This window comes from Anomalospiza imberbis, chromosome 15, assembly GCF_031753505.1.
Source record: "Anomalospiza imberbis isolate Cuckoo-Finch-1a 21T00152 chromosome 15, ASM3175350v1, whole genome shotgun sequence".
Classification (NCBI taxonomy): Eukaryota; Metazoa; Chordata; class Aves; order Passeriformes; family Viduidae; genus Anomalospiza; species Anomalospiza imberbis.
The window spans coordinates 12,278,280-12,300,678 of record NC_089695.1 but is presented as its reverse complement, the minus strand read 5'-3'; the positions used below and the strand labels follow the sequence as shown (position 1 = coordinate 12,300,678).

At 53.8% G+C, this 22,399-nt stretch overlaps 3 protein-coding genes across 4 annotated transcripts in view; 1 reads left to right on the top strand and 2 right to left on the bottom strand.

Annotated features, from left to right (window-relative positions):
- Positions 1-416: 416 nt before the first annotated feature.
- RBM22 (RNA binding motif protein 22) lies at positions 417-7,996 on the top strand. Its single transcript, XM_068205960.1, has 11 exons — positions 417-554; positions 1,221-1,274; positions 2,209-2,238; positions 3,272-3,404; positions 3,670-3,770; positions 3,934-4,106; positions 4,639-4,839; positions 5,320-5,484; positions 5,893-5,981; positions 6,494-6,625; positions 7,307-7,996. The coding sequence occupies exons 1-11, from the start codon at positions 501-503 to the stop codon at positions 7,435-7,437; spliced, it is 1,263 nt and encodes a 420-aa protein (XP_068062061.1). The 5' UTR covers positions 417-500; the 3' UTR covers positions 7,438-7,996.
- Positions 7,997-9,009: 1,013 nt separating this feature from the next.
- On the bottom strand, positions 9,010-14,571 carry MYOZ3 (myozenin 3). The gene is made up of 6 exons (XM_068206306.1): positions 14,541-14,571; positions 14,074-14,228; positions 13,758-13,832; positions 13,508-13,655; positions 13,032-13,203; positions 9,010-10,507 (listed from the first exon to the last, which is right to left on the bottom strand). The coding sequence occupies exons 1-6, from the start codon at positions 14,569-14,571 to the stop codon at positions 10,345-10,347; spliced, it is 744 nt and encodes a 247-aa protein (XP_068062407.1). The 3' UTR covers positions 9,010-10,344.
- SYNPO (synaptopodin) overlaps positions 14,219-22,399 on the bottom strand; it is a 23,752-nt gene continuing 15,571 nt past the window's right edge. For both annotated transcript variants that reach the window (XM_068205938.1, XM_068205937.1), the window contains exons 3-6: positions 19,354-21,275; positions 15,550-18,028; positions 14,541-14,623; positions 14,219-14,237 (exon numbers count right to left, since the gene is read on the bottom strand). In XM_068205938.1, coding sequence (XP_068062039.1) covers positions 17,261-18,028; positions 19,354-21,275 — 2,690 coding nt within the window. In that variant the 3' untranslated portion in view covers positions 14,219-14,237; positions 14,541-14,623; positions 15,550-17,260. The remainder of the gene's footprint in view (positions 14,238-14,540; positions 14,624-15,549; positions 18,029-19,353; positions 21,276-22,399) is intronic.

Here is a 22,399-nt window from a genome sequence, read left to right as displayed (position 1 = left end):
GGGGTTTGCTGCAGGCAAGGTGACCTGCGCCCTTCTCACTACAAACAAAAGGTGCACTGGGCTGTGTCGCTCCGATGAGCTGGGCGAGCTGTTCTCCCCTCCCTGCAGCTGCCGTAGGCGATAGGAAAGGTATCGGCGTGTCCCTGCCTCTGCCCCTGCTCCGCGACAGGCGCCTGTTGCCTTATGCTTGACGTCGTGTAGTGACCTTCAATAAACCACACGTGGCTCTCGGATTCTTTGCGCTGGCTCTCATTCCGAAATAATCATTATTTAAACAAAACAGAAGGCGGAGCTCCCCCGTCTTTTCCCAATGGTGTCGTCCCCGCGCTCCCCCCCCGCCTCGTTTCCCATGGTCTCGCCCGTGGAGCTGTGCCTGGAGCGCCCCCTGCCGCCGCGGCGCTGTGACGTCACCGCCCCCTCAGCCCGCCTTTTCCGTCACCGCGCTGGTGGAAGTGGCGTCACTTCCGGCCGCCGCCTGCCGGCAGCGGAGCGGAGCCGCCATGTCCACATCGCTGGGCTCCAACACCTACAACCGGCAGAACTGGGAGGATGCGGTGAGCGGGGCGGCCGCGAGGGGCCGGGACAGCCGGGAAGAGCGGGCCTGGGCCGGCGGGGCCCTGCTCCGCCGCGGGAGCGTGCGGGGCGGCGAGGCGAGCGGAGAGCGGGGAGGCGGCCCCGGGGCTGGGACCTTCTCTGGGGACCCGCCACCTGCGGCTGAGCCGCCCGGGAGGGCTCTGCCGCGCTTCCCCGGCTCTCCTTTCGGCGCGAAGGGAGCGAGCTGCCCCGCCGCTCCCTCCCGCGCCGCGGTGCAGGGGCTGTGGCAGCTGCGGGGCCGAGCTGGGCCCCTCGTGTGCCCCTGGCCGCGTCCCTTCCAGCTGAAGCCTCTCCCGAGTGGGCCCAGTGCAGACGATCGCTGCTGGGGCATAACGGGGGCGATGTCACCTGCTGCAGTCCAGGCGCTGACAGGTTCAGATCTCAAGAATACGCTTTTTATTTGGTTATTTTAAGTTTTACTCCAAGATACAATAGCGACCACAGTATGATTCTATAGTAATTTGGGCCTGGGTCGTGGCTTGCAGCTCTCCCGGTGTCTCTGAATCCATTTGCATCTTTTAATCATCTGATGAGTTAATCTAGATCATTTTTCAGAGTGTGATTTGAATGCTGTTGTGATGGCAGAGCTTGTGACAAATTCCCAATTTTCTTCTTGCTCGATTCAGGACTTCCCTATCCTTTGCCAGACGTGTCTTGGAGAAAATCCCTATATTCGGATGGTATGTGCCTCTTGGACCCTGCAGTCCTCCCCTCTCTCTGTGGTGGCCCTAAAGCTGTGGGTTTGGGGACTGAAATAGGGCTGGCTACAGGAGGAGGTGCTGAAGTGAGCACATGCTCCTGAACAGCTGGGTCTGCGCAGCGGGATCTGGTTCCAGCTGTTGTTGGTGTGTAATATCACAGTTAGGGGTGTGAATTAAGAACAAATCAATCACAAAGGAGAGAAGATGACCCAGCCCAGTGTCTGGAGTGCAGGAAATAGTAGAAAATGAAATTTTAGTGTTGGCAAGCTCCAACATGGACAGCTGTGAGCTGCTCAAATTCTAATTAGCGCAGTTTCTAAAATGTGACAAACATGCACCTCTAAAATTAAGTTAAAGGTGACTTACGAAGGTAGTTTTAAGTTCCTGTTTGTTTTCCTTGGTTTGCTCTGTGCAGGGTGAGTCAGTACATGTTCTGTTGCTTTTCTCTGCCTGGCCTGGTTGCCCATGACCTACATTGACATTATCTCCTTCACATTCGTGCTCCACAAAGTTTGCTGAGAGAGATTGGGTTGTTCTTATGAAACATAACCCTAATGCTACTACAGGGGATATTTCTGAACCTGTTTGTTTCCATGGGTTATTTAATGTAACATCATCTCTCCTTAAAAAGAGCTGTTAATGCTCCTTTTCATTCTCACCTTTCATCAGTACAGGAGGTGGGACTTAAAGTACTCTGTTTTCAATGAAAGTTTCTAAACCAAAAGTGTATTGAGAGTATTTAGGATTTATATTTTTGTCCTGTTGACTTTCCAAGGTGTAAGCCAAATACTTAGGGATGAGTGAGTCTAAATGCAGCATAATTATGAAAAAACCTACTGTGTTACCACATCAATTATATGTTTCATGTTTTACGTTGAATTTGTGATATTTAATGGTTTCTTTTATATTTCAGACCAAAGAAAAATATGGAAAAGAATGCAAGGTATGTTTGTGTGTCTTGAAGAAAGATTTTCAAAATCAGTGCAGATCTAGGAACAATCCATTTTAATGATTAAAAACCTGTCACCTTCAGAAGAGTACTTATCTGGGTTAACTTAAAATTTTAATGTAAATACATAAATTTTTAGGTCAGTCTACTGTGCTTGTTAGACAGAGTCAGTTGGTCCTAAAATAGTAAAATTATTGAGCAAATCCTGCGTCTGTGTAAACAAATCTTTGTGTTTATCAGAATGAGGTTTTGCAAATACTGTTGTACTGTAATGCGAAGTTATTGCAGGATTTAGAATTATCCATGTTTTCTTGGGTGAGTTTGTTTTTTTATTGAGAAGTGCAAAATACCTGGAGTTTGGGTTTTACTATGTGTGTTATTCATGCTATTTGGTGATTTGTGTTGGCTTCCCAAGAAATAAGCCACAATTATTTCCAAGAGCAAGAAATACTCAGTGTTGCCTGGACTGAGGGAAATTAAAGGAGATTTTTACCCTTTTATCAGTTTTCATCTGAGGTAGAGAAAAGGTATAATTTGGAGTCTGTACGTATTGAGATTGTATTGTGTACTCGAAGTGTACATGCAGAGGAAGCAAATGCCTTATTCCATGAGATAAGAGGGAGCATCACTCTTCTGCACCAAAGCTGTCATAACCTCTTCCAGGTTGCTGCTGTGCTGGTGCCTGATGTACCCATCATTGTAATTCATCTCTAGAAGCTCCACACTGACATCACCTGGAGTCAAAGAGAATTTATATATCTTTGAGTAGATCTGCACTTGGGTTATTGCAATAAATAAAAAGAAAAGCAGCAACAAAAAAAAAAAAACAACTTCCCTAAAACGTCTTCCTGTCAAAGTAAAACCCCAAAGAGAAACAAATATTTCCTGAGCTCTGAGTCTTAGCTTTAGGACAGAGGAGTTGTATTTATAGTTTGTCGAAGCTGGATGACTCTGGAGATTGTTTTCATGCAAGAAGCAGAATGGCAGCTCTGTGCAGAGTGAACCAAGTGCCACCTTTGTGTCCCAGATTTGTGCCAGGCCCTTCACGGTGTTCCGCTGGTGCCCCGGGGTGCGGATGCGCTTCAAGAAGACAGAAGTGTGCCAGACCTGCAGCAAGCTGAAGAATGTCTGTCAGACCTGCCTGCTCGACCTGGAATATGGTGTGTACCCAAAAACCTGGTCCAAGACAGGGAGCTGCCCTCTGAAGTGGGAGCTGATGAAATCACTTTAAATGTGTGCATGTAATTGTCACCGGACAGTCTTTGAGAAGAACGGGTCTTGGTGGTCGTGTCTCTTCAGAGGTTCAAGGGCACAGTTGTTTCCCTGAGCAGCAGATGATTTACCTCTGGTCACTGCCGGTTCCAGAAATCGCTCTTTCAGCTTATTATTCATATGGATTGGTTGGTGTTTTTTGTTTCATTTTAGGTTTGCCTATCCAAGTCCGGGATGCAGGACTCTCCCTTAAGGATGAAATGCCTAAATCTGATGTCAACAAAGAATACTACACCCAGAACATGGAGCGAGAGGTAAGTGTAGCCAGCCATGACCATGCTTTTTGGGTGGCTGTGTGGGGGGAGGAAAGGGCAGCAATGACCTAGCTTCTCTTAAAACATCTTGCTTGCTCTGATTCTGTGCATTAGTGTTCAGTGCTGATATACACATAATTATTTGTGTTCTGTGTGCTTTTAGATAGCCAATTCTGATGGCACTAGACCAGTTGGTGCACTAGGAAAAGCTACTTCTACCAGTGACATGCTGTTGAAGCTGGCCCGAACCACTCCATACTACAAACGCAACCGTCCTCACATCTGTTCCTTCTGGGTAAAAGGAGAGTGCAAGAGAGGAGAGGAGTGTCCCTACAGGTACAGACACAGCTTGGACAATCCATCTGTTCACCAAGGTCAGATGCAGCTTCCCTTGGAGATGCTGCAGTGGGCAGGAGACGCTACAGTGATTTGGGTCAGGGCAAAACTTGCATCCAGTGCCAGCAAATGAATCTCTGTGGTGGCCATTTGGTTTGTGAGAAGTTGGCTGTGTCCTTTGCCAAGGCAGTGACTGCAGCTCTTCTCATGTGTAGTCAATTTTTCCCCTTTGTGGCGTCAGTCCCCTCAAGCAGAGATCTTTGTATTTGAACAAGAGGCTGTTTCAAACGCAGCTCTTGTGTTTTGTAGTGCTGAGTGTTGAGCTGTCAGAAGCACCATTCATTCAGAACTTGACGCAGCCCTGGCTGCAGTTGAAGTTTTCAGGACTTTGTTCCATTTTGGCATGTTTATGTGGACAGGGTTAAGGATATAATTGACCTGAGGGTTTGAGAATGGGAACTGGCAGCTACAGTAATTTTAATCCATTCAGTCATCCCTGATGCTATAAAATGCTTTGTTTGCTGAACCTTAGACATGAGAAACCTACAGATCCAGATGATCCTCTGGCTGACCAGAACATCAAAGATCGTTACTATGGAATTAATGATCCTGTGGCTGACAAACTTCTGAAACGAGCATCAACCATGCCTCGTCTAGATCCTCCTGAAGACAAGACTATTACTACACTGTACGTTGGAGGCCTTGGAGATACCATCACTGAATCAGATCTCAGGTGTGTTGCTGAATTTGTATTCCCCTTGCCTTTTTGTATGACACTTTGATAATGGCTCTTCAAGTGAGGAGCAAAAATAAATCTGGCTTTCAGTTTTTTTTAATGGGGAACTGGTTGGTGGGCAAGTGCAGAGGAGTGCCAGCTTGTTGGAGAACAAGCAGGCACATTTCAAATGTTTGGATTAAAATTTATCTCTTTAAAGATGAGTCATCCCTTTGAGCTGTTGGAGATACTGTATAACCCTTTTTACAAGGAGTTCCTGTATCCTCTAGCTAGCTACTGAGAGAAGCTGCTGCAGAGCTTTTATTGCTCCATAATTGCACGGAGAGCAAATTAACTGATTGATTATTGATTTCTAATGATTAGTTTGAACTGCGAATGGAGAAGAGAAAGTTTCTGAGCATGCCTATTTCACCTGCCCTATACCCTGTGACTAGGAGGAGTGGGGTATCATAATAATTTTTTTTTTGTCCCATACAGAAATCACTTCTACCAGTTTGGGGAGATCCGGACGATAACGGTGGTGCAGAGGCAGCAATGTGCTTTCATCCAGTTTGCCACCAGGCAGGCTGCAGAGGTGGCTGCTGAGAAATCCTTCAACAAACTCATTGTCAACGGCCGCAGGCTCAACGTCAAATGGGGAAGGTGAGTGTGGGGGGAGGAAGCCTGGAGGATTTGCAAGTTCTCTCAGTTTACTGTCTTGATCAGCAGGATTGGGTATTATGCAGAAGTAGATACTTGTTTGGTGAATAGTTGGGGTCCTCTTGCATTTTGGTTTTCTTTTTACAGTGGGATCTGGCTTGGAGATGACACAAGTAACATAAGGGATTTCTTGGTTGAGGATTATGGATGAGTTTTGGTAACTTTGCTCCTAGTCCATCTCCTGTAAACACTGTTTGCAAACTTGGTACCAGCTGTCTGATGTTCTGTGAGTTTTTCATCTTTGGCCTGAAGAAATGGATCTGGAATAGATAATGTGAAGCCACTGTGGTGTAAATCTCTCCTTATCCTGTTTTTCTCATCCTTGTTCTCCAACTTTTATCTGTTTTTCAGGTCCCAGGCAGCAAGAGGAAAAGAAAAGGACAAGGAAGGCACTACAGAATCGGGGATAAAGCTGGAGCCAGTTCCAGGACTTCCTGGAGGTAAGGGAGTTGTGTTCATCTCTGAAACACTTAGTGCTGACCCACTCCATGAGTGAGACTGCTGTTAAACTTCCAGGAGCAGTTACAGTTCAGGATGGTAGAGGCAGTGGTGAGCCCAGAGCAGTTACCGTAGGTTTGCAGCAGATCCAGCTGGATAGGAGATGAGCTTTGTCCAGAAACAGATCCTTGATGAAAAGAGAGTTCTTTATGTGATGAATGAAAAATTAAAGCTGAATTCAACTTACTTAGATCACAGATACTGGCAACCCACGTTTTTAATGTTTTCTTAGGCCACTGAGTGTTGTATGATGGACAAAGCAAAGCTGGTTTCAGATGGAGGAAATTGGTGACTGGGGTTTCAGGGCAGTTCTGCTTCTCATTCCAGTTCATACATGAAATAGTAGCAACAGTTTGCCTTTGTGAAAGTGTGGGTTGTGCTCCATCTCTGAAGGCAGACACCTCTGCTTGTCTTGCTTGAGAGATTTTCATAACCATATATACTTTTTATGCAGCCCTCCCCCCTCCTCCAGCTGCAGAAGAGGAGGCTTCTGCAAATTACTTCAATCTACCTCCAAGTGGCCCTTCAGCCGTGGTGAACATTGCCCTGCCACCTCCTCCTGGCATCGCTCCACCGCCGCCTCCAGGTACCTGTGTTTCCTCCTCAAGTGGGGGTGTGAAATTCAATGTTAGACGTCTCTTCCTCCTTGCCAGGCCATGCTGCAGTACTGATGCATGCCCTGGGTTGATTTCCCTCATCCCTGATCACACAGTGTAAACAGATGATCTAAACTGAGCTATCAGCACAGTTTAATTAAACTGAGCTGCCTGTTGTGGTTGGTATTTGCTTGCAAATTCCCAGGTATGTTGGAGATCACTGTTACTGGTACTGAGACCTGCTCAGTGCTTTTGCTGCCTGTGTAAATGCCACATTAACCTGAACTTCAAAGGGTAATTTTGCAGATGGTTGAATGTTGGCATGTCCTTGGCTCTATATATCTCTCCAGAGATGCTTTATTTTTTTAATGCAGTTTTGGATTCTCATAGATGTACTTGCTCTGCTCTGTGGTTGAGTAGAAAAGATTTAGATGGGTATTACAGACACCTGTCCAGTCCCCCCACCAGCTTTTATTTTAAGGATGTGTGTTGGGTAGGGGTTGGCCCTAGTTACACTGAAAGGAGGGGCAGGAGTTTGGAGAGATGGGATATGTGCACATTTGTGAAGCACAGCTGTCAGCCAGCTGTGGTGTTAGTACTTTGAAGCAGCAGTACATACACATCAGGTTTTCTGTTACTTTGCCTGAAGCTGCCAACTTTTATTTCTGCAGGTTTTGGACCACACATGTTCCATGCTATGGGGCCCCCACCTCCCTTCATGAGAGCCCCAGGCCCCATCCACTACCCATCCCAGGATCCCCAGAGGATGGGTGCCCACGCAGGAAAGCACAGCAGCCCCTAGCACGTCCTGCCACCCTCATCCTTGAACTAAATGTTGTTTTCTAGTTACCATGGTAGTACCATATGTTGAGCTGTGGGTGAGCTAGAAACGCCTTATTCCCTGCTTGCAGCCACAGGGCAAGCTCAGCTCCGTGTCTTCACTTATAATCGGGTTCTTGATACGTCCCAAGTCTTTCTATTAGTGTGGGGGGTGGCTGGGGGACAGACAGAAGAGCTGTCAGGGGTCTGTGGGTCTGGGGTACCAGAATTACAGTGCTATCTATGTATCCCATTGGCACACTTTTGAAATAAACTTCTGGAAAAACAAAACCAAACCCTGTTCAAGCCCTTTTGATATCCTCAGTTGGAATGTTATGGACTGTTAAAATGTAACCAGAGACTTTTTTCTGTCAGGTAACTAATGATGTATTATTCTAATGAGGTATTAAACCAGGACTGAATAAGAGTTGAAAAACGAGTTCATCAGACCTGCCAAATGCATGGCTTGGCCTTATGACTACACAGAATTTTCCTCCCTCCTTTTTCCTGACTTCTTGATTAAAAAAAGACAAGAAAACAAAGCCTTTTTAAAGTGCATCACTTCTAATCCTGCACATCCTGAGCAAGACAAGTTCTGGGTCAAGCGAGCAGCCCCCAGGCAGTGTGGGCCTGATGTGGAGTGACAGGTCAGCAGTTGCTGATTTAGCCAGATGACAGCCCCCTCTGCCCCAGAGCCTTGGTTTGTGCTGCCTACAGCTGCAGGGCAGGGCACAATGTGATTGCAGCTGCAAGATTTGGGGCTCTCCCAAGGCCTGTGAAACAGCATCCCCTTAATGTGACATGGGTCCCACTTCATCTTGCTTTGATAAGATGTGAAATTTTTCTTTCTGTGCTCCTAGTGTAGCGGTGACCTTGGAGCAAGTGCATCCTGCCTGGAGCCTGCAGCTGAGTGAGGTCTGTGTACATGTGGCTGGAGGATTTTAGGTTTATCTCCATATTAGCTGCTTTCATGCAAGGGATCTGTGGACATCTTCATAACAGGATGGGGCCTGTTCTGAAGTTCATTTGCTTGTTTGTTAAAAAGTACATTAAAATATTTGAGTTTTTCAACACCAAGCTTTGACCCAGCTTCCTGGAGCACAATGTCTGAGGACTTGGTCTAATTTTTATGTGACTGCTGCCACAGCCAAGATCCTACATGGGCAAGGACATGCACATCCACTTTTAGTTTCATGTGCAGTCCTGTACAGTGCCACTGGGTCCCATCAGAGGAGGTGCAGCACTCGTGGCACCACAGGCTGGCTTCCTCTGGAGAAAGAGCTGGGCTTTGGGTGTGGGTAATTCTGCTTTTCTCAGGGGAGAGCTCACCCCGGGTGGTGTTGGACAGCAGAGCCTGCTGGTGGATGGGAGAGGGCTGTGGCATTTGCCACTGCTCTGGCCCACAGTAGCCAGGACCTATGAGTGGTGTAATAGATTTGGCATGCAGGAGGCTTCACATCATCCCAATTTGTTTATTATTTCCAGCCAGTTACCCAGGGTGCCTAGGTTCTGCAGATGCTGGACAAAGAGGAGAGAAATGGAATTGGAACAGGGCAGCAGTTAAGCATCATAGATTTATTGTTTCTAAGGAACAAACCATTTTTCTTTCTGTTTGCTTGCCCCCTCCTTGCTTCTGTGGGAAACAGAGTAATGAAAGCTTCCCACCTGAATGATATGTTGTGGCAGCAGAATCCCTGCGTGGGGTTTCCTCTGCACAGCGTTACAAACTTCACAAATGAGGGAGCTGCTAACTGCATTTTTACCACAACATTTACTTTCCCCATTTAACCACAGTGGCGGAAAAAGGAACTTTTATCCTGGTGCTTTTGGGAGTATAAGAAAGGGTAACATTAAGAACCTGACCAAAGCAATTGAAGGAAGCCTGTGTTGAGTCAGAGGTTTTTGTGAATGGGGTTCCCCAGGTATTCAGTGACTGTAGGCTGTTGTTAGCTGCATGTCCCACTGCGTGTCACTGCTGGAAATGCTGGTGTAGTTGGATCCTCATTGCTGATTTTCACGTTCCCAGGGAAGCCTGTGCTTGCTCTGGAGGCACAGCCGTGCTGCTTTTCCTTCCTGCTGGTGTTGAAGTTACCAGAACACCCCGGCAGCATCCTCACACTGGTGTGGTTCTGCAGGGCCACCGGTCCAGGTAGGGCCTGATCACTGACCAACTACATGAAGCAAATCTGTCATAAGTCACTCAAAGAGCCTAGATTAGATGTTCAAGCAAGACATGCAAAAAACAGTAGGAAGGTTCTGGAAAACAGAGCACAAGTTTCCAACTCCCAGCATTCCTCTCTCCTCTATTGTGGCTGTGGTTTGTTGGAAAACAGGTAGATTCCCACTCCTTCATTTGTTTTTGTTGTCCAGCCAAGCTCAAGGTAGCTGCTTTAAACATGCCAATGCCTCAAGTAACTTGTTTTGCTCCTGCTCTTCCATTATCACCCCCTCTCTGCATCCTGACTGGAATGACAGATGCAGAGTTGTCCTGAAGATGGAGTTTCTCTGCAAAAGCACCAGCTGTCCGAGCAGGTCTCGCGTGCCAGTGAGGATGCAGTGAGGCAGCTTGGTGTGTTGCAGCTGGTGGTGCTGCTGTTTTCCATGAAGCAGGGAAGAGGACAGGCTGTATGGGATGTTTTGTATGGGAGCTTGCCGGGATCTGCTGGATTAACAGTGAGGATTTGGCTTGTTGGCTTGGCACTGACTGCAAGGGGAATTCAGAATGGTCCTGCACTTGAGCTCATTCAAACCCCACTCGAAGATGACAGCCCAAGCCCACCAGCTGAGCTTCCAGAAAGGATACCTGCCCTCCCTCCCCTCCCCTCCCCTGTGAGTGTGTCCGAGTCCAGTGAGGGAACCATCCATGGCCATGGGGAAGGGAGCACACGTCCTACAGCTCTTCACTCTCTGGCAAGATCCGCACCCAGCCTTGGGCCACCCTGTTGAAGTTGGGCCTGTGGGAAATCACCTCCAGCACACTCAGGTTATCCAGCTCTACGGTGGGCAAAGAGAACAGCTCACCAACCAACGCCCTGTCAAACGGGGCTGGAGTCCTGCAGCACAAGGAGAAGCACACTTAGTCCCAAGGAGAAGCTGTTGTGAAGGTGTTAGAAAAAACAAGTCTGGATTTACTGAGTCCAGCACAATGTAGCAATGCCTGTTGCATTGCCTAACCCTCCTCTTCCTCCCCAGGACACTGTTAGAGCCCTACCAGCCCAGGGAGGTGGTTCTGTGGTACAGAGCCCACCTCAGCTCAAGCTTTGGCAAGCCTGGAGAGTGGGGTTTGATGCCTGGGTGTTGGTGGAAGTGTTCTGCACGTGGAAGGGCTTAGATTCAGAGACCAGTGACAATGACAAACCTCTGGTCTTGAGAGTGCCTCATCTGCAGCTCCTGTGTCCTGCAGAGGGCTGAGGCTGACGCTGCTCAGGATCTCACCAGCACATGCAGCTCTATTGGCCCTGGCTCCATCCTGCCTTTTGGGACGGCTCCTCCTGAACAATGACTAACAGGAGGAGCAGTGTGGGAGCAAGAGCTGTCATCTCTTTCTGGAGAAATGTGGAAAGGGACTGGGGAAGAGTGTGCCAGCCCCCAAAAAGCCAAGAATGTTGGTTTTGGAGCAGCACATAGGGGCTGAGCTATCAGTGAGGCAAAACTGGGAATGTTTGCTTTGGGAAGCACAGCTCGAACATGAATAACGTGGCACTGTTTTGCAACAGAGGAGAAATAAGAGGGGGAAAGGCAAATGAGAGAAGTTTGTTCTAGGAACTTTCTTTTGGGAAAAGAGAGTCTTTGTCAAAGCTTGGTTTTCACTCTCAAGGCAGCACACCTTAGCAAGGTGGTCCAGGTTTTTGCATCACAGTCTAAATATTCAAAATTGGGGATAAATGAGCCTGCTTTAATGCAGTTACTGTGGAGATGGTGGGCTTGCCCTTGCTCTGTGACCCATGGGAGTTGTGCTAGGATTCAGCTAGCCTTAGGTAAGACCACTGACTTTTTGATAGCCAGTTTGTTCCAAAAAGTTTGTTTTTCTGTGCTTGGTATTTGAACTGAGAAGTGATTTAAAAGCATGAAGATCGTGAAAAGCCCAGTTAAAAGCAGATTGGCTTTCTGAATCTTCCTGCCTCACTGAAGAATTAGAGGAGGTGGCAAGAGGCTTGGAGTTAAATTAGCATCCATCTGTATTAAATTACAGTTGAAGACTTTAAATAGAAAGGCAGTGTGTGAGAGGGGAGAAATGGTACAGGGTAGAGTATTATTCAGAAACATGCCCTTGCTTCAGTCCCTGTCCATAAATAAATCCTGAGGCAGAAACATGGCTAAATGTTGAAAGAAAAGAGCCAAGTGTCTGCAGCAGCCCATAGTTCTCCCCCTGCAGCACCTCCTTGGCTCTAACTCCTCAAGGAGAGCCACATGGCAAAGCCCCAGGGCTGAGGGGGAGGAGAACAGCAAAGGGACAGTTGTGGCCAGGCTCATCTCTGCCCTCTATGATGGCTTTTCCCACAAGGAGGGGTTGTGGTCCCCCACAGCCCCTTCTGCCAAGTGCTGAAAGCACAGCAGTCGTGTCCCCCGTGCCTCAAATCCAGCCCTGGGGTGGGCACAGGGGAGCTGCTGCTGTTGGCACATGGTCTGCTGGGGAGCAGTGCTGTGTCCTGGGGGAAACTCCAGTGGGAACTTGCCTACTGGAAGATGACTTTCAGCCAGGCCACCAAAGCCAATGTAATTCCATCCTCATGCCAGAGGTTTTCAGGAAAGAATACAGACAGGACTCCTTTTGCTGATTCCCTGGGATGATGTTCAGCTTAAAAGTTCAGTTCTCATTATTCTGCCATGGGCTGCTGGTGCTTTGCTGATGCTTTGCTACCAGCAGATCTCCATCTCCTGGATCCCCACCAAGCACCTTTCCAGAAAGGAGATCTGTCTTGGCAGTCTTTGCTCCAGGGTCCCACCCTTGACCCCAGTGTAATTTGGAGGTGTGAGGAGGCACCAGCTGTGCTCCATCAGAAGCAGCCACAGGGCATGGAGCTTGCCAGGCTGAGCCACCAGAAACCCCCTGGCCTGGAGGCTTTGGGCTCAAGCAGGTGTTTGGAAGGAATCTGGTGACCTCTTAGCACTCTGTGGGAAGATTAACCTTATACCCCTACTGCTTCCAGCAGCTGCTTGAATACCTTAAGGAAATTAGGAAAGAGACTTGGCACTGTGTCATTCCTCCACACAGCCCAGAGCTGACCCAGCTGGGAACAGGAGTGATCCCTACTCCAGGGCTATGTTTGTAAGAATTGGTCCTCCCAAATTTCATCCCTGAGGTTACCCAGTGAGATCAAGCTGCTTAAGGCTGTGCGAGCCCAGTAATGGAGCTGAGAGGAGATCCTGGTGAGAGCTGCTGGAAGCAGGCACCTCTGCAGGGAGCCACAGAGGAGCTCCTGAGTAGGAAAAGAGCATCCTGAGCACTTGCTGTGCCCCTCTGGGGTATAAAGAGGGCATGAATGGTTGCGTTTCCCTGGCAGGATGGTGGGTGCTCCTCAAGGCTGAAGGGCTTGGCCAAGGGCTGTCGTGGCTGGTGGTGTCTGCCCCTGTTACCTGTTGAAGCTCCTGAAGTCCCATGCAGGGGGTCTCATGGGTGGTGGGTTCTTGCCATACATGGCATTGTCCTTGTCACCAAAGAGCTCCTGCCATGGGGACCGGTAGCCCTTGGGGATGGCGGTGATGTTGAACTTCTCGTGGGGGATTTCTTTGAGGGGGCTCGAGTACCCTGTGCAGGAGAGAGGCAGTGTGGGCTGCTGGGGCCAGAGCCAGGCTGAGGCAGGGGGCTGGGAACAGCCCAGCCTCTGCATGGCCATGACCTGTTACTGGGGCAGGAATGAGTACCTATAACACACATACATACATACATATATAAATATATATATGTATATGTGTACTCACACATTTGTACACATAAAATCTCTGGAGGAGGGCTGGGCAGACCCCTGAGCAAGCAGCAGCTCACTGCCTCCAGCCCCATGTTGCTGAGATCACAGCAGGGTTGGGTTCAGGTGCAGGAAGCATTGACTTACCTGGGGCCAGGGCACTGGGGTTCAGGACTTTGCTCATGTGCAAGACCTTCTCTGACTTCTTGGGTACTTCTGGGGGGCCACCTTGGGGTGATGCTGCTACGTGGAGCTCAGAGTGATAATTCTCCTGGCCCCCAGCATTCTCACCTGACTGTGGAGGGGAGGGATAACAGGCACAGGGGGAGCTCTCCCTGCCCCATTTGGGACTCAGGGGCTGGTTCAAAGCACCTCAGAGCTTCCTCCATCTACTCACCATCTGTTCATTCACTGTTCCTTCTGGATCACCTTTCCCAGCGTGGTGTGAGCCACCTGCCCCTTGCCCTGGGAGCTGCAGGAGACAGTGAGTGGGTGCAGAGGGGGATCAGCACCCTCCCCCTCCTCTTTGGTGGATATTGAATCCCATGTTTTTCCATCTCCATGCCAGCCCACCAGGACATCTCTCTTCTCCCTTCACCTCTGCATAGCAGTCAGCCAACCATGGCTGCCCTGCGGAGAGACCACTGACCCCACCAGGAATTCCTTCCCTGGAAAGGCTGCAAGAGCCAGGGAAGGGCTGTCCCCAGACCCACCTGCCTGGAGCCACTGGGATGCTCAAGGACGAAGCGCTGCACCCGCTTCTGGCGTTGCTGGAAGAGCCGGGAGCCGCGGTTGTTGGGCAGGGACAGCTCCTCGATCATCAGGTCATGTGTTGTGCTCATCTTCTTCCCCAGGTCCAGCTGGGGCTCTGGGGAGGCTGGGAGAGCACAGCTACAGCTGAGGATGCTGCAGTGCTGGAGACCCCTAAGGCAGCACAGACCGTGTATGCCCTCGTTGGGATCTCCGTTTCATGGCTGGGCCATTTGGCCACGTCAGGGACTGGCAGTTCCTCTGTGTGAGGAATTGTCAGGGAGATCCAGAGGTTCAAGCAGCCTCTCCCACTCTTTGCATGGACTATTCCAGCAAAAACAGGGCAAGTGGCCTCAACCAGAGCTGGGTCTGGCCCCTAGGCAGGGAAGGCAGTACTGCCCTAGGACTGGTGGCACCTGCACCCCCTTACCATCTTCAGGGCCCGGTCTCATGATGGCCATCACTTGCTGCAGTGCTCCTGGGGCAGCTCTGTGGGAGGGGGATGGATCCTGTCTGGCTGGAAGAGAAAGGCACTCCAGGAGTGACACCAAACATGGGAACATGTCAGCCTCAGGCATGCCCCAGAGAGATGCTAGGATTCAGCTGAGCATCTCTCCTGTTCAGCATCATCCCCAAGCATCTCTCCTGTTCAGCATCATCCCTAAACATCTCCTTGCACCACTCTCTGTCCCCTTCAACAGACAGGGAATGTTCAAATCACACTGCCCCTCAGCCCCTGCCTGTCCTTCTTCCTCTCTGCCTTTCTTTAGGGCAGAAACTGTCCTTGCCTCTGTCTTTGCCCACAGTGAGCTGTTGTCCTTGTGCCCTAAGCTCTCTTGGAGCAGCAGGTGCCGGCCGAGTGGGGGCCCTGGCTACTGCCCCCCCAGCACGTCCGCCTTAGCAGAGCTATTTTCAGCTGCTGGCTCTGAGGGTGCAGGGGCTGCAGCCCTGAACCTGCAGGGAGCTGGTGAGCCCAGCCAGCAGCAAGAAGGGTCATGGCACCACTCGGCTTGGTTGCTCCATTGTGGAGAGGCGGCTGGAAACCAGCTCCAATCTGAGCCCCCTGCGCTGCCCACCTGCAGCAGAGCCCTCCTGTGCTGCCGGGACTCTCAGCTCCCCAAGTGCTGATCTACCCTGTTTGGTGCATCTGGCACCCCTCAGCTCAGGCTGATGCAGAGCAGCTTCCCCTAAGGGCCCTGCAGTGCTGGGGTTCCCGTGGGGCTGGGGTGCCTGGCACACAGCTCCCTGCCAGCTCTGAGCTCAGCACTGACCATCCACACAACGAGCCAGGGACCTGCGCCCCATCCTTCCCTCTGCCCCACGTCAGGGAAACTGTACTCTGACCCCCACAGTGGTGGTGTCCCCTTTTCCAAGGAGATCCCCAAGCCCCATGCAGCCACCCACCTGCTGACCCCCACATGGGACCTCACCTTCCCTACCTGGCCAGGGGATACCTCAGATGCTTCTGGGGAACTGAAGATGGTTCTCCTGCTGTGCTGGGGATGAGGCCGAAGCCAAGCTGCAGCCACCAGCACTCGGTGGCCTTTGCTGGCCCTTCACGGCACCCTTGGGCTCCTGCTGCTCGCCCCAACCCGTCCTGGGCTCCAGCCCAGATGCCAAGGTCCAGCCACGGGACAGAAGTTATTTCTGGCTGAGAAAGGGGGCGGAGCAGGGCTGTGACCCTTGGGGACAGGCATGCCATCACCCCAGCATGGAACAGGTCTGACTCACAGGGATGAGGATGCCATAATTCTGGCATGGAGCAGGGCTCTGACCCTTGGGGACCAGGACGCCACCAACCCAGCATGGATGCAGACGCTGTCACTTGGCATGGAGCAGGGCCAACCCCTGGGGACATGTAGCAGCAGCAGGAGGTGGCCGTGTGCCATGTGTGCCCAGGCCACCTCGGGGACAGATCAGAGCCAGCCTGGGTGGAATAATGGCAGTTTATTTCTGAACTGGGTATACAGCGGTGTGGTGAAGGCAGGCTGTGGTGGCTGCTGGAGCAAGGGTGGGAGATGTGTCCTGGAGGAATGGGGGGCTGTGTTCCAGGAGGGGCAGCTGCAGTGTGGAGGTGCTCCAGGGATTAGGGATGGGCTCGTTTCAACAGCATGTCCTGGGGAAAGGGAAGGGCTGGCAGGCTCCGTGAAGGGGAATATGCTAGAGCCCTGGCAGCCCAAACACAACCTCTTTTCAGTGCTGGCCCCCAGGTGTGGGGACACTGACATTCTCAGAATCCCCTTCTGTGCCAACACCTCCTTCAAATCCTCTGCAACTTCTACCATTTCCTTCAGATCCTACAGTTCCCCACCTGCCCTGGCTGTCACAGCATCCATTGGTTCCTGTGTGTGCCTCCATCCCGCTGGAGTGGGGATGGGGATGTGGTGAACTTGGGTATGGGGACAGTGACAAGTACAAGATGGGGCTTCTCTCTTGGTCTGGGCAGGGGGAGAGGGCACCTGTAAACAGTCCCCTGAACATGGCAATAAATAACTTTGGCTCTTTTTGGTCCCTAGGGAAAGAAGGATTTGGGAGAATTTCTTTGAGAAGGAATCAAAAGTTAAAAAAAAAAAGGCATTGAAGAACTGGGGGGCTGGAACTAAAAATTAAATTTTCCTCTCCAAAATCTAGTTTTAATTGACACCAGCCAAGTCTAGAGGCTGAGAGACGCTGGGAGAGCCTGGTCATGGCATCCAGTCGATGCAGCCCACCCACAGCAGATGTGTCCCCCCAGGGAAGCAGAGCTGCAGTGACTCCCCGGGATAACACCTGGGAGCTGGGGACCAGGGCTCACGGGGACCACCAAGCCCATCCCATCCTGGCTGTGCGGGATGGGGCTGGCTGGCAGGCAGGACCTGCCGAGGGAGGGGCCGTGGGGGGGCCGGCTCCCCCACTCTGCCTGCTCCTGCCTGCTGACCACGCAGTCCTGCCCCGAAAGGTTAGCGTGGTAAAAATAGAGCGGGGCCATGGGATGGCGGGCGGGCAGGAGGCACCTGACCCCTCTGGCACACACAGGGGTCGTGGCAACTCCGAAGGGACACTGTTTTTTGGGGACCTCAGCCCCGGGGGTTGGTGTGTTCCCGGTGGGGGGTGAGCGTCACCCGGGCTGACCTGTCGAGGGAGAGGGTTTTTTGGCAGGGGCTGGCTTGTCTAGGAGGTGCAGGGAGCCCCTGAGGGCAGACCCCCCGTCTTCAGCCGCAGGCTGCTGCTCCAGCCCCGGGGACAGAGGTTGAAGCTGTGGATTCCCGGGCTCTTGGTCCCCGAGTCTTCGGAGTCGAGGGAGACGTCCGAGTCCGTCGGGGACCGGGAGGTGCAACGCTTGGCCGGGGACCGCCCACCCACCACGGGGGATGGCAGGGGGCTCTTGGGGCTGGGGGACAGCCTGGCCACGGGGCAGGAAGACGCGCTGGATGGCAGCAGGAGCCGACGGCCCTCTGCCCAGGCGGCTCGGGGCATGCCGGGGGAGGCACAGAACTGGGGGCTGCCTGCCCGGGGCGATCGCAGGGGGCTTTTGTGAGTGGGCGAGGGGCTGCCCAGGCTCCCCAGCACGCTGCTGGCAGCCTGCAGTGCCGGCGCTCTTGGCCCCAGCCGGGGCGACTGGGGCAGGCTGGGGGGCCCGGCAGAGATGGGGGTGAAGGGCCGGGAGCTCTCCAGCCCCCCGGCTTTGGGAGAGGAGCTCTTCCTGCGGGCAGCGTTGATGATGTTCCTGGCGAGCCGCGCTTGCATCTGCCGGCTGGCCCGGGGGTCCGCGTCCTGCCGCAGCGGGGACAGCGACCTCTCGCTCCACGGAGGGGACGTGGGGGGTCCCTCATCCAGCTCGGGCACCGAGGCTGGGCTGGCCCAGCCGTCCAGGCTGCCCGGGCGCCGCGCCAGCCGGGGCGTCCAGGTGGGCGATGCAGGGAGGGACGACCGCCTGTCCTGGAGGGGGACAGAGAGCGGGTTAGTGACCCCCCACTCGGGGGGACGAAGGGACAGAGCAGGGGTACAGTGGCAGGAGGGTGCCAAGGTAAGATTCATGCTGGCACAGCCCCACAGGAGCTGTGGATGTCTCCTCATGCATTGCACCCCTGCAAGGGGTCCCCAAAACGCATTTGACCCTACACCCCCTCGCCCATCAAGGAGATGGGAGCAGGCTGAGCCTACCGTTAATCATCCTTGCCCAGAATATGTCCCAGGACATACCTGCATTACCTGCAGCTTCCTAAAGCCTCCCTCTGGGGGATGCTCGGAGCCCCCCTTGCACTGCCCCAGGATCCATCACCCAGCACTGCACCCCAGACGGCAGGAAAGAGAAGAGCCAGGTGTGACAGCGCAGAGAGTGTATTCAGAAAGAGGGGAAAAAGAAAAATGCAGGAGAAGTAAAGCACAGTCAAAAGGCAACTTGGCACCATGGGGAAAGTGGTGAGAGGGCATGGGCAGAGGCACAGCTGGATGACAAGCCTTGGGCTGAGCACCACCCAGCAGCCCTGCCCTTGGCACCCTCCTCATCCCAGCACATCCCTTGCTTCCAGCTGTGCCACACAGCACTGCCCACCCCAGCTCCAGCACTGAGCCCAGGTGGGGACAGGGACCCTGCAGGGACCCTGGGCCCAAGTGCCACTGGACTCTGCCATTCCCCGAGGGATGCAGTTCTTCCTCCACAGTGAGGAAGCAAACAAGGACAGATCCTGAAGGAGCAACAGAAGAGCCAGGAGCAGGCACAGTGAGGCAGAAAGGCAGTGTGTCCCCTCCAGGTTTGCTTTGGTAGGAAGCTGAGAAGAGCCCAGGACAGAGGGGATGTGAAGGAGCAGGTGGAGCTCTGAGAGCTGGAAAAGCCGGAGGTGAGGAAAGGAGGGAGCCAGAGGTGCGATGCTCCGTACAGTTTCCAGGTGAGAGAAGAGCAAGAACAGCCCTGTGGGACAGGCAGGCTCCTGCTGACTCTTTGGGAATCCTGCAGGCTCTGTACCCAGTTCCTGCTGCCTCCCCGGGACTCCTCAGCTCCTGTTGCACTGAGGGCTCAGCAGCGCCTGTCACCCACTGTCCCAGCGCTGCAGCCTCACAACCACTTCTTTTTTCTATTTTCTTTTCTTCCCGCACCCCCACCCCGCTTTTTTTTTTTTTTTTTGCTTTTTTTTTTTTTCTTTTTGGTGGTTGGTTTGGCTTTTGGCACTCCCACGAGCAGTTAGTTAGGTAGGACTCAGCCTAGCACCGCTGTGTTTTCCTCTCTGCCACCACTACTTGTAGTAAAAAGAAGGTTTCCACACCTGCGGCTCGATGCCGGCATTCCTGGTGGAGTAGGAGGGCCGGGGTGCCTGGAAGCCAGCCTTTGCCCGGGGCGGCAGCAGGCGGCACGGGGAGGCCAGCAGCGCCTCGGCCGGGGCTCCAGGGCTGGCACGGCTGTCGTGAGTCAGGGGCAGAGCCCCGGCAGCACTGGGGAACGGGCTGGCAGTGGTCTGGCCAGCGCTGGGCGCCACGGGGGGATGCCAAACCGGGGAAGGAGGCAACGGAGAGGTCGGGCAGGAGGCTTGCTGGGGATAGGAGTAGGAGTCGGGAAGAGAGGGTCTGGGTGGAGGCACCTCCTGGGGCATGGACCTTGCTGGCCCCTTGGATGGGGAGAGGATGAAGAGAGAAGACTGGAGCTGGTAAGGCTGGTGCCTGGAGATCTCCAGCTCCTTCTGGGACACCTCGTTCTCCATGAGGTTGCTGCCATACAGCGATGCAGGAGGGGTTTTGGAGGGCCTGCAGGGACTCTTGGAGGGGCGTCTGGAGACCATGGGTGACAGGTAAGCATTGTTGTCATACTTCCAGGAGGGAGGCAGGGACATGGTGGGTGATGGGGACCGCAGCAGCTCAGGCTGGGAGGGAGCCTCAATGATGAACTTCTCCATCCTGGATTGTCGGCGGGCAAAGAGCTCAGCCCCCTTCCCTCTTGCTTCAGTGAGGATGTGGCTGGGCTGTGGCTTCTTCTTGGGCTGGATGGTGGGAGACTTGAGGCAGGAGGACCATGCCGGAGCATCCTCAGCTGGTGGGAGATGCTGCACACCCCTGGCTGTGCTGTTGGGGACAAAGTTTGCAGCTTCAGCCCCGAGGGCGAAGGGCTCATCCTCAGCACTGGGCTCCCCCTGCTCCTTCTGCTTCTTCCTGTTGTCTGCACTCTGAACCAGGTCCAGCAGGTCGGGGTTTGGGCTCAGCTTCGGCTTCTCCAAGAAGGTGAACATGGATTTTCTGCTGGCTCTCCGGGCAGCCGACTCCTCCAGGATCCCTGTCTTGGGCAAGGGGTTTGGTCCGCTCACCCCGCAGGCCAGGAGGGGATCTGGCAGCATCTTCTGCTCCTGGGTGGGGTACAGGGCCGAGTAGGCAGGAGGGGAGCGGACACGGGTGAGGGGTGGGGGGCTGCTGAGGGTCTCTGCATAGGTTGGTGGTGGGGGCAGCTCGGGGGCAGGGGGTTCCTCAGCCGGCTGGGCGCTGGTGGGGGATGCCTGCGTGCCGAAGGGTCTGGCTGTCCGGTTCTTCACAGGCTTGGGCTTGGCCAGGGTGAGATGGACCTCGTAGTACTGCCGGCTCCGTGTCCCGTTCTGCTGCTGCCCGGCTGGAGGTGCCATACCCGTGGCTGTCCCCACTGGCGCGCTGGGCACCTCGCTAGGCACCTCACCGGGCACCTCACTGGGCACTTTGACGTTCTTCCCCTCCTCGGGGCTCTGTGGCAGGACAAGAGCCGCCGTGTTCGCCCCCGCAGGGGCTCCTGCATTTCCGAGCCCCTCCACCCCTCTCTCCATCCCGCTGGCTGCCTGCTCCTGCACGCCGTTGGTGGCGGCCGATGCCATGTTCTCCTTCAGGTAAACGCTGAGTGGGACCTGCTGGGCTTCAGCAGGAAGCTCCTGGCACGGGGCGGCGTTTGCCAGCATCCCCTCTCCTGGATTGCCAGGCTGGTCAGGCTCCGGCTTCATCCCCTGCCCCTGGCTCTCCTCCATGGCGCCTTGGCGAGGCTGGGGCGCGGGGCTCAGCGGCAGCCCCCCGCCATGCCCGGCCCCCGTGAGCCCATCAACGCGCTGCCTGCGCCGGTGGAACAGCAGGACGCCCTTGGAGCTGGGGCCGGGCGCCGTGGTGAGCTGAGCCGCGATCCTCTGGCTCCGCGCCTTCGCCTCCTTCAGCTCCTTCTCCGAGAGGCTGGCGCTGCGGGAGAGACCTGGGCAGAGAGGAGAGGGGAATTAGGACCTTCAGAGGGAATGTGGGGTGTCAATCCTCCCCGCCCAGGTATCCCCCGGTATCCCAACTCTGTCCCTGGCAGGTGGGAGAAGGCAGGAGAGATGCACCGGGGCTGGGGTACACGGTCCGGGGGCAACGGGGACCCAGCACAGCCATCACGGAGATGCTGGGACAGATGGGAAATCCCAGGGGACACCTAGTGACACTCAGGACGTTTCCAGCATCCCACCCCGTATTTCGGCTGGGTTCTGCGCACCCACCGCGCTGACCACATGGGAAAGGAATTTCTCGGAGCAGCTCTCCGGTTGCAGCTCACATGGCTTCGGCCCCTGGCTCAAAGAGGCAGTGGCGGGGAAGAGGCCAGCGTGTGTCCCCCAGCCCCTCGCCCCGAATCCCGGCGTGCTCAGCCCCGAGCGGGCAGGACATAAACCCGGGGACAGCGGGGAGATGCCAACCCACCCCGACCTCACAGCAGGGCCGGTGGGCAGCCCTGTGGGAGACTTATCTGTGGAGCAACACGAGATGGCAGCAGCCGACAGAAGCTGTGCAGATCCTGCCCAGCTGGACACAGACACGGACACGGCGAGGAGCCACGCTCACGCCTCGGGACTCAAGACAAGCGCTAAAACCAATGTGCTAAAAGCCTGGCGCAAACCCCGCGGCCAGCAGCCCGGTGCCGCTGGGCTTCTCCTGTCCGCACAAAGGTCAGGGCACCAGCCCTTCCCTAAGACCGAAAGGATGTGGAGCTGCCGGGAATGCATTTTCTCAGGGTGAGCAATTTCCTATGAGCTTGCCCCCCCGAAAGCACCCGTGGGAAGGGCAGTGTCCCCCACCCTGTCGAGGCCACTTTTGGGCACAGACACCAGCGCCGACCATCAGCATCACCCCCTCACCCAGCAAGGGTGCAGCCCCTCTCCAAAGGCACTGCCAGGATGGCTCTGATGGGTGTCTCTGCTCTGTCTCTGGCCCCAGCAGGGAGGTGGGTGGCCAAGCTCCCAGCCCTGCTCTTCTTTCCTTCCCATCCCATCCCTTCCCGTCTTCCCTTCCTTCATGTGTTCCTCATTTTCTTGCCTTCTGTGCTGCTTGGGAGTCTTCCAGGATATT

What these genes read in the sequence shown, in the direction of transcription:
- RBM22 (XM_068205960.1), top strand. Translation starts at nt 501, where the DNA reads ATGTCCACATCGCTGGGCTCCAACACCTACAACCGGCAGAACTGGGAG. An exon ending in AATATGGAAAAGAATGCAAG is followed by an intron (nt 2,239 to 3,271) that starts GTATGTTTGTGT and finishes TTTGTGTCCCAG; the next exon opens with ATTTGTGCCAGGCCCTTCAC. An exon ending in CGCTCCACCGCCGCCTCCAG is followed by an intron (nt 6,626 to 7,306) that starts GTACCTGTGTTT and finishes TTATTTCTGCAG; the next exon opens with GTTTTGGACCACACATGTTC.
- MYOZ3 (XM_068206306.1), bottom strand. Translation starts at nt 14,571, where the DNA reads ATGGCCATCATGAGACCGGGCCCTGAAGATG. An exon ending in GAGACCGGGCCCTGAAGATG is followed by an intron (nt 14,229 to 14,540) that starts GTAAGGGGGTGC and finishes CAGCCTCCCCAG; the next exon opens with AGCCCCAGCTGGACCTGGGG. An exon ending in CCCCAGTGCCCTGGCCCCAG is followed by an intron (nt 13,204 to 13,507) that starts GTAAGTCAATGC and finishes TCTCCTGCACAG; the next exon opens with GGTACTCGAGCCCCCTCAAA.